This window comes from Asparagus officinalis, chromosome 3 (assembly GCF_001876935.1).
Source record: "Asparagus officinalis chromosome 3, Aspof.V1, whole genome shotgun sequence".
Taxonomy (NCBI): domain Eukaryota; kingdom Viridiplantae; phylum Streptophyta; class Magnoliopsida; order Asparagales; family Asparagaceae; genus Asparagus; species Asparagus officinalis.
Window position 1 is genome coordinate 112,682,750 of NC_033796.1, and position 9,430 is coordinate 112,692,179.

The 9,430-nt window shown below is 37.4% G+C and overlaps 2 protein-coding genes across 2 annotated transcripts in view; both read right to left on the reverse strand.

Annotated features, from left to right (window-relative positions):
• LOC109832468 (late embryogenesis abundant protein 47-like) overlaps positions 1-526 on the reverse strand; it is an 835-nt gene extending 309 nt beyond the window's left edge. The window contains 4 exon segments of the mRNA XM_020399822.1: positions 1-35; positions 167-277; positions 279-346; positions 349-526. Coding sequence (XP_020255411.1) covers positions 1-35; positions 167-277; positions 279-346; positions 349-472 — 338 coding nt within the window. The 5' untranslated portion in view covers positions 473-526.
• On the reverse strand, positions 5,366-8,651 carry LOC109835791 (40S ribosomal protein S3a-like). Its single transcript, XM_020403819.1, has 8 exons — positions 8,472-8,651; positions 8,161-8,215; positions 8,039-8,086; positions 7,820-7,925; positions 6,282-6,419; positions 6,011-6,196; positions 5,726-5,926; positions 5,366-5,610 (listed from the first exon to the last, which is right to left on the reverse strand). Exons 2-8 carry the CDS (start codon positions 8,169-8,171, stop codon positions 5,509-5,511), a joined length of 792 nt encoding a protein of 263 aa, XP_020259408.1. The 5' UTR covers positions 8,172-8,215; positions 8,472-8,651; the 3' UTR covers positions 5,366-5,508.

Consider the following 9,430-nt stretch of genomic DNA (forward strand, 5'->3'; position numbering starts at 1 on the left):
ACTGTCTTGTCCGAGGGAAGCCTCTCCGCTGCGTCCTGCACCATCAAGATACATGTAGAAATATTGGTTAATTTCCCAAATTATAAACCATATATATATATATATGCGTGAACAATTCAAGTAGAGTCACACGCGAATCAGTTAAACAGTTAAATATATATATTACAGCAAGAATATCTCCCAGTGTAGTCTTCGTGGTGGCGCGGACATTGGCGTCGGCAGCTGATTGTGAGGCGGCAGCAAGACCACCAGGAAGAATATTGTTGATGCCGGTGGCCCCTCACCTCTGCCGCCTGTATGACAGCAGCATCGCTCTGCTCCACCGGCTTGTCTCCTGCAGTCATCCAGCAGCCTCCAGAGCCTCGCCGATCGTGATCTTGTTATTGCCGGTAGGTGCAGTAGTAGTCGCTGCCCCTTGGGCCTTGCCAGCACCTCCTCCAGCTGCAGCGTTTGTGGCCCACGCCGCTGACATCGTGTACTGACCTACAATCTAATCAGATCAAGTATATCAGCACACGGAGTCCACGTATATATGCTTGAAATCCCCTTTAAAACAGCGTCACCGTGCAGAAACCACTTTTAACTGCAAGCTAATGTGCACGGTACTTATGCAGAAATGGTATTTGGACGGATCATACGCGTGAGGGAGAGGAGACGTGGCGAGTATTTGGGAGAGGACGTGCGGGGCACGTGGTCGCCGCGGAGAGTTTGAGGTGATGAGTTGATACCCTGAACGCTTGACAAATTTTGTTTGGCAACGGTTAGCTGCTTAATGTTTTGGGTGAAGGATCTAGCTCCAGGCACGCAATTTTGGGCTTTCTTTTTTCTTTTCTTTTTTCTTCTTTTTTTTGCCCAAAGGACGCTGCCATTTTGCAAGTTTCAAATTAAGGACGCGAAACAAATTAATTAAGCTGTAATTTTGGGTCCCGACCTCAAACAAAGAACAGATAANAAGCCCCCCCCGCCGCCGCCACCACCCCCTCCCCCCCAACACACGCGCGCGCGCACACACACGCACACATTCTCAAGCCGTCCTCTGTTCATCATAGACCAAGTAAGTAAAGGAGGGGAGGGGAGGGATAAAACAAGAAGCTCAGAGCATCTCCAATGGTATACTCTATATTTAGAGGGCTTGAAGAGAATATTCTTCAAGATTCCTCAAATATAGAGGGTTTGTAAAAGTTGCGCTCCAATGGTGCACTCTATATTTATATGAATTAATCTATCATTAACAAACTAATGATGTAATTAAAATAATTAAAACTTATCATTTTTTGTACAAAAATTATACCTTTAGAACTGTCTCGCCGAAACATTTTAAATAAGATTAATATTGAATATTTTTAGTCATTTTTAAATTAGTTTATTTTAATATAATAAAATAAAAATATTATGATACTAAATAAATATGTGGGGATCTATATAACCCGCCCCAAAGGAACTACATTCAAAAATACTAAAATTACATTATATAAGTAAAATACGGTAACAACAATCTAAAATTCCGGTAGGTCATTTCCATAGCTACCAGTGCCGTACTGATACCCTGACGGACCCCCAATATCCAATTCCTCCTGAAACATGAGTTGAACTATCAAATTGAAAATCACCGCTATTTCTGCTAATGATTTGTTGTTTTTTCCTCTCAAAAAATGCACGTTCCCTTACATCAACAATCTTACTCAAATCAATTGATAATATTTCTCTATCCTCACGATCACGCTCAAGACGAAATTGTGCACGCTGTTGAGCAAAGAGTTGATTGCGATGTTCTAATTGTACAACCCGTTGATCTAACTTTTTCTTATCATTTTTTAATTTCATCATCATTAGTTGTTCCATGATTTCCCTTCCAAGCTCACGTTTCTCCTGCATTTCTTTGATATTCTTAAGAATATCAACATCACACTCAGATGGGGAGATGATCTTTCTCTTCGCCTTTTTCGCCTGTTTTCCAACGGGTCGACTTGATGAGGCGTTGGTAGGAGATTGTTCATCACTCATTAGATTAATGCAGTCCATTGAGTTTGACTCTGATCATTTGATATTTGAGATGGTTCCAGACAAGGTCATCTTTGAAGGTGTAGGGTCAGCCCATTTCTCAGCATCCTTTAGAATATGTCAAATGTGTTCATATTGAAACTCTTTCTTATCTTTAGATCATTGCTCATACAGAGCTTTAGCTTTAATAATCTAATATAAAAATAGTTAGAAATTTTCATAATAACAAAATATGATAAATTTAAAGTTAGATACTTACTATATCTAATTCAGAAGCACCGCTTGGATTAAGCCGCTCAATCTATCAAATGCAACCCCTGAACTTATTTATGACTTTATTAATTAAGCCCCAACGACTTTCGAGTGACCTTTGGCTCCTTTGATCTCCACCAAAATCTTTTACATTCTGATGATAAAGAGTTGTGATCCTCGCCCCCATTGAACTTCGGAATGCACTCATTGAACATTTATGGCAAAGACATAGTAATGGAATAATGTAATTTTTTTAAACTTGATGTATTTTAATTTTTTTGTACTTCAACATTTCATAATGATAAATTTGAAATTAAGATTAAAAGTATTAAATATTAGTCTCATTTTGAAGGTTTTGGCAAAACAATTTCAATGATATAATATTTATTTAAAATAGACGAGTAAATTTAAAATTATATTAAGTTAAATAATTAGTTTAATTATATTCAAGGATACAATTGGTATTTATGAAAAGTTATAAATAAGATGGGAAGGCAAAATTGGAATTAAAATATATGAATAGTATTTTAGAGGGATCCCTCTATATGAGCCCAAACCCTTCAAATATAGAGGGTTACTGTAGCACCCTCTTAATATAGAGGGTGCTACAGTTGTACCATTGGAGCCAATGGTACTCCATTTATAGAGGAATGGAGTACCATTAGAGATGCTCTTATTGAATTTAAATTATCTAAGATTAATTCACTACGAAGTGTATTCGCACATGGGTCAATACTTCACGGTGTCAATTTACACTAAGTAAGACTATAAGAGGTCTATTTTGCCACAATTAGAACAACATGATGTCTCTTGCAATTGAGTGACACAACAAAGGCTATGTTTGCAATAAATTCAAGAAATAAACTCAAAATATATACCGGCCACGTGCAATGCACGTGCATTAGAACTAGTATCGGAAAAAGCAGAAGATTGTTATCCTATATTTAAACTTCTTTTAGAAAATATCCCATGTGCAAATTCCCAAACTAATTTGGAGGGAAATTTTGAGTTATTAATATATCGTTAAATAAGGTGTTGTATGATTCTCAGACTCCTTTGCTTTCTTTCAGGGTCAAATATTTTTTTCCCCTTTAATTCTGATTTATTTACTTGTAGCAGCTTGTCGCTAAAGGTGCACGTTACAAACTATGCAGCTTTAAATTGTGGGGAGTAACAACTAACAATTTAAAGCTTTAAATTGTGGGGAGTAACAACTAACAATTTAAAGTTTCGCTCTCTTTATTTTTCTGTTTATCTCATTTGGTTAGTTAATCGCATGAGTATCTTATCTCTAAACTATTATCATATATTCGTTACTTAGATTAGTTTTTATGAGTTGAGAGCAATTGAACATGTGACTGTTGAAAAATTGATATTGATTGTGGAACTGGTACAATGATAATGAATACTACGATTATATTGATCGAGATTGGAATTGTTCATGATTATCGTTGCAAATCTTGTTAAAATTCATATGTCGTATTAATCGTTTCGAAATTAATTTCCTACTGAATATCATGAATTTTGGCGAAACTGTGTGTTGTTCAAATTAAATCATTGATTCTGATAGACCCCCTCCCCCGTTTCGCATCATTTTGGTATCAGAGCATGGTTTTAGGTTAGGAAATTTTTATTTTATTTTAGATTAGTTGAGTCTTTATTTAAAAAAATAGTCATTTCATTTAGTTGTTTGTCCACACCATTCATCTCATCTAGTTAGTACATGCCCACTCGCACAGGTCTACCCTATCAATTTAGGAGAGTCAAGTGGATCAACTAGTGAGGCCAACATGCCAGGCAGTACAAATCCCGAATTATCCGAACTACTTAAGCAAATCGCTAGGTTAAACGGACAAATAAGTAACTTAACCCATGAGAGCAAAGCTACCCGCGAGACCCTGAATAACACAAACAAGAGACGTGCTAGGTTAGAAGAAATGCGGGTTACAACTACGCCTCGAGGTCAAGGCTATGGATACCCACCCAAGGTCATGGGTACATCGTTCATCGACCCCCACCTCAACTTGTGTCTGATCCACCAACCTTTGATGGAAAGCTCGACCCATAAACTTTCTTTGACTAACTAAAGAGCATGGAGCACTACTTCGATTGGTACGCCCTAACGGAATCCCAAAAAGTCAAGTTTGCCACAATGAAGCTCACTGGACTCGCCTACCAATATTGGTCCAACTTTGAAATGATAAGGCATATTAGAGGTGAGTTACCAATTTTTACTTGGCGAGAAATGGCCGACGAACTGAAACGAAAATATCTCCCGCCATCATTTATTTATAGATTACTAGATAAGTGGCATTATCTTACTCAGGGAACCAAATCTGCAAAAGAGTATGTTGCTCAATTTGATAAATTGTTTACTCGATGCAGCACCATTGAGCAAGAGACACCAATGAAAGTCTTATCAAAGTTTTGACCCGGATTAAGAAGTGACCTCCAAACCGAACTCTTTGCTCGAGGAGTAGGCACCCTTAAGAGAGCTTACGCCTTAGTTCTAGATCTAGATGAAGCCAAATTCCACCAATCTCATAGGAGTCAGGATTTTCGAACTCATTCTCCCAGTCTTCTCGTGCCACTACCTCTAGTTAGCCTCCGAGTCAATTTAACCCTAGTTACTCCCAGTCTAGAGTCGATCCCAATGGCCAGAAATCAAAGAGAGATCTCTCCAAACTTAGCCTAATAATTTAGTGTTACAATTGTCAATGATATGGGCACGTTGCTACAGTCTGTACAACTCCGTTCAGAGTTAGAATCAATAAGCCGCCTATAACGGAATCAAAATCCATTATTGAGGAAACCGTTAACCAGGTCGTAGATTTGACAGAATCTAACTCTGACAAGAAAATTCAGGATAGTATAATCGAAGAATCATGTACTACAACTAAACCGAATCTGAAATTAGGCGAGTGTACCACCACAGACATACGTAATTTCTTTTCCATAAAATAATATAAAGGATAGCCACGACAGCAATTCATAACCAGTGATAGAGAAACCCATCACAAAATTGATGAATTCAGTCAACAGATACGTCAATGGAAAAGGCCAAAATATCAACTCGCGCACGCACAGCATCAACAAGCAAATTCCAAAGAAATATATTCCAAGTTCAACAACTACTACTTGCAGTAAAATTCATGATCTTTATAGTCATTAATTAAACATGCCCAAACATAATAAACTAGTCAGGTCACTAAGCAACTCAGCATAAGAAAAATGAAAAGATCACCATGACTAAATCTAAGCACCAACGATCTCTTGTTGTTCCCCTTCCATAGGAGTGTCCTCGGCAGGCCTGTCCACCTTAGCACCAATATCCTCCTTGCTATAGTCACCATGGACCTAAACAAGTAAAGTATATGCAAATTATTAAAATTCATTTCACAAATAAGTCAAATCTAAATTATTAAAATTCATTTCACAAATAACTCGAATCTTTTAATTTCCTTCTTCTTACCTCCATAAGTTTGCCAAGATCAAACTTGGGTGCCTTCAGGATTTTAACTTTGCGGATAAACACATTCTGGAGAGGGTAAATACCCGAAGTTGCCTTCTCAATTTCCTTCCCAATTGACTCAGGAATGAACTTTGCAACCAACTCTTTCAGGTCACAGGATGAAGCTTGATTTAACATAATCTCCCTCATCTTGCGACGAATCTGGTAAAGAAAGAAACAGGTTAAACAATGAACCATAGATAGAAAACTGTTGGAAGCCATTGGCAGTAAAAGTAAGAATATTGCCTGTCTGATCTGGCTCGACTGGGCATAGCAAGTGCGCTTCACCTGGTTTGGGCGTCTCTTTGTGAATGCAATGCAGAACATCCTCAATGTGTAGTTGTCAGTGGTTTTCACATCAACATGAGCCTCGATCAATGTCTGCCACTTCCTTACTAGCGACCTAAGCTTGTCGGTAGTAAAGTCCATACCCTAGAAAGAATAATGTAACGCAAGTGTCATCAAGAGATTATTAAATATAAGTTGAACATGGGGTACTCTGATAATATATACTTACCCAGAAATTGGTAAGGACGTTCTTTCCTTGAATGTCCTCTGCGCGAAGGCGAATCTTTCTGTAAGCCTGATCCTCATCAGTCTGGAGATCTGCAAGGGATACTTCGAACACCCTATGCTTGAGACCCTCTGAAGCAATCTAAATAACAGAGACAATATTTTACTACAAAAAGTAAAGATACAAGCAAGTGGACTGCAGTAGGCGCGATACCACAATCTCGTAATTGAAAACAATCAATAAAAAGTCAGACAATGAATGCATAAAGATATACAATCAATGACCTATAGAAGGCTTCACCAGTGAAGAAAAATCATTGCTCCAGGAATAGATACTAAGCAAAGGAACACCTTAGAACATAAAAAAAGAAAAAATCGTGCAAAAAGCGTATTTGATTGATTAATAATTTAAAAGCAACAATAGAATTATATGTAACACCATGATGTAAAGACAACAGATCAAGGATACCATCACACAAAGGTTAATATGTTAAGCATTTGGTTTCTTTCATGAAAGAAAGTGACAGAAATTTCTTGATGCATGTATAATTCAATAGAGGATGGACACTAACTAGTCCTAACTAGTCAATTGTCATTGATGACATGGGACATCAGATGTGCACACATAATAGATGCGCATCAAACTCATTAGACGAGTCAAATGAAATGCATGGATAGACAGTTTAAAATGCAGTTCAGAGAAGTGAAGAACCAGATAAGAGGGCTGGCTGCAAATTGAATTGTGGAAGAGAATATAATCAATAGATAGAAAATGAAGAGAATTATTTGACTCCAAACACTAGTGAGACAAATGCAAATTGCAAAATAAAAAGTTGATCGAATACCAATAGAGTTTGCAGCATAATATTAGAGATGATGGGCTGAGCCCAAACTCATTAATCGGAAAAAAAAAATTATAGATTTATAAATAAAAAGACAAAGGAAAGCAAGGATCATGTTATTAATGAAAAGAAATCACAGCTTAATCAGCAAGATGTTTTTGTTTGGAAGGACTCCTTGAAATTGGGAATATTTTCGACTTTATTGTTTATTGCATTGTAAAATTGAGTAAAAAAGAAATAAAAAATTACAGTACTTTGGCATTCAATTGAGACCAGTCTCCCAATACATCTGAACAAGTGAGCAAAAGGAGCAAACGCCCAACCACTAATCCTAACATTTCATATACAGTACAAATTTCTGTGGGTTAATACCATGGACACAAGCTGAGAAAGCATCAAATTAGTAGTAACATAGCCAAGAATCGGGTTTATTTTAGCCAATCTAACTGAAAAATTGAAGTTTACATTAAACTTCTTTTGAGTTTCACCAAATCTAAGTTCTATAGATATCTGCCACCATCCTCCAAATAGCATAGTACAGGGGCAGTTTTCAAACAAAAGCTTGAAATCAGGCTGAATGAACTTAATTCTACTATCTAGTTAGCTGATAAAAAATAAAAAATACTAAAATAAACCAATTAAATCATGGTATGCTATTTAATTCTGCATCAAAGTCTAGGAAATAAATATCCAAACTCACCCTGGTTCCTTGAGTCCTTGAGACCAGGGTTTTCCCAATGTTCCTCGTATTGAACACTGATGGAGCCTTGATATCATACCAATCCTTCTTCGCAAAAGGATCAACACTGCCAACAAATCATTCAGAATAAATACAAAGGATAAAAAAAATTCACCTTTCGCAAAATCAAATCTCAGAATTATCCAAGACAAATTTCAGATATAACATGAAAAGACTTACGCTTTCTTCTTCCCTCCCTTCTTACCCTTAGAAATCCTCTTGTTCTTACTGTAAACAACAGACGCAAATGTGAGAGACCAGAGAAAACAGCAGAGGAATGATAAGAGCGATGAGATCCTTACCCAACCGCCATGTTTACTGCCTCTCCTGCTGCTGTTTCCTCTCAAAGGCTAGGGTCTGAGCGTGGCGGAGGCGAGCGCGAGAGTAGAAACCACAAAAGCAATAAATAATTTCGGCCAGGTTAGATCAAATTTCGTGAAGAAAAACAAGCTCACCTTAACAAAAAATTTAACCTAACAGCAGAAATTTTAACCTAACAACAAATCAACCTTTCAGCAGTGAATTTAACCTAACAGGCGGGCATTTTAGGAAAGGTATCATCTTTTTCTTCAAAAATAAAATAAAAATAATAACACCAAGATGTAATTTTTACCTGATGGCCGGAAAACCGCTGGTGGTATTCTTGCGAGCGAGTGGTTTTCCGATGGAGAGGATGGGATCAAGATTTGGGAGTGAAGGAAGATACCCTCCCGCGAAGCTGTTACGACGGGAAGGGAGATCCAGGAGAAGGGGAGGGCTTCGTTCGCGTTCAAGAGAATATTTATATGTGATTTGTGATATTGGGATGGCGGCGCTTCAGTTTAGGGTTTTGTTGAATGTATAAGCAACTCAATCACAGCCGTTCGATTTTTTTAAAAGCAATCCAAGCCATTGACAAAATAACCTAGGATATAAAACGTTATGTAACTTGCGTTATGGATAAAAACCCTAGGATCTCGATGCGCCGTTATTATTATATATATATAAGGTTCAGGTGATCTTTTCAGGGTTTTCTTTATAATCTACTGATCTAACGGTGGGTTTTGGCAGAGAGAAAGATCGTGCGACTTTTATTGCCCGTCCGTCCAATTATGGGTGCTAGTCACCGAGTGATGGCCTCTGGCTACGTTTTGGGCCCAATTGTATATGTAAAAGCCTGTTTTTTGGCAATTTCAAAACCGGCCTGGGTTGGACTAGATTTTGCTTACGGTTTTTTTCCCCATAGAAGCCGTCGTTTTAAAATGGTGTCCTTGTGACGCCTTATGATTTTTAATTTACTAGTTAAGATGCACGTGCAATACACGTGGTTGAATATCATGATTATTTAAATTGATAAAAATAGAGTAAAAAATAAAAAAGAAAAACGAAGTTTTTTTTTGTGGGATTGATCATCAGCTCAATAATCTCTCTCTCAAATGAAATGTTGTCATTGTTTCCTTCAACCCAGACTGTGGCCACGTAATCTACTATTTATGACTTACAAACACATTAATCTAGCACAACATCTCTATTTCTTAGTATCTTAAAGTCTTCAAAAGATGGGTGATCATTCACTTCGCAAAGAAATTTTGC

Coding starts and splice junctions, on each gene's coding strand:
- LOC109835791 (XM_020403819.1), bottom strand. Junction 6,420..7,819: donor CAAGGACTCAAGGAACCAGG/GTGAGTTTGGAT, acceptor TCTGTTATTTAG/ATTGCTTCAGAGGGTCTCAA. Junction 5,927..6,010: donor AGTCGAGCCAGATCAGACAG/GCAATATTCTTA, acceptor TTTCTTTACCAG/ATTCGTCGCAAGATGAGGGA.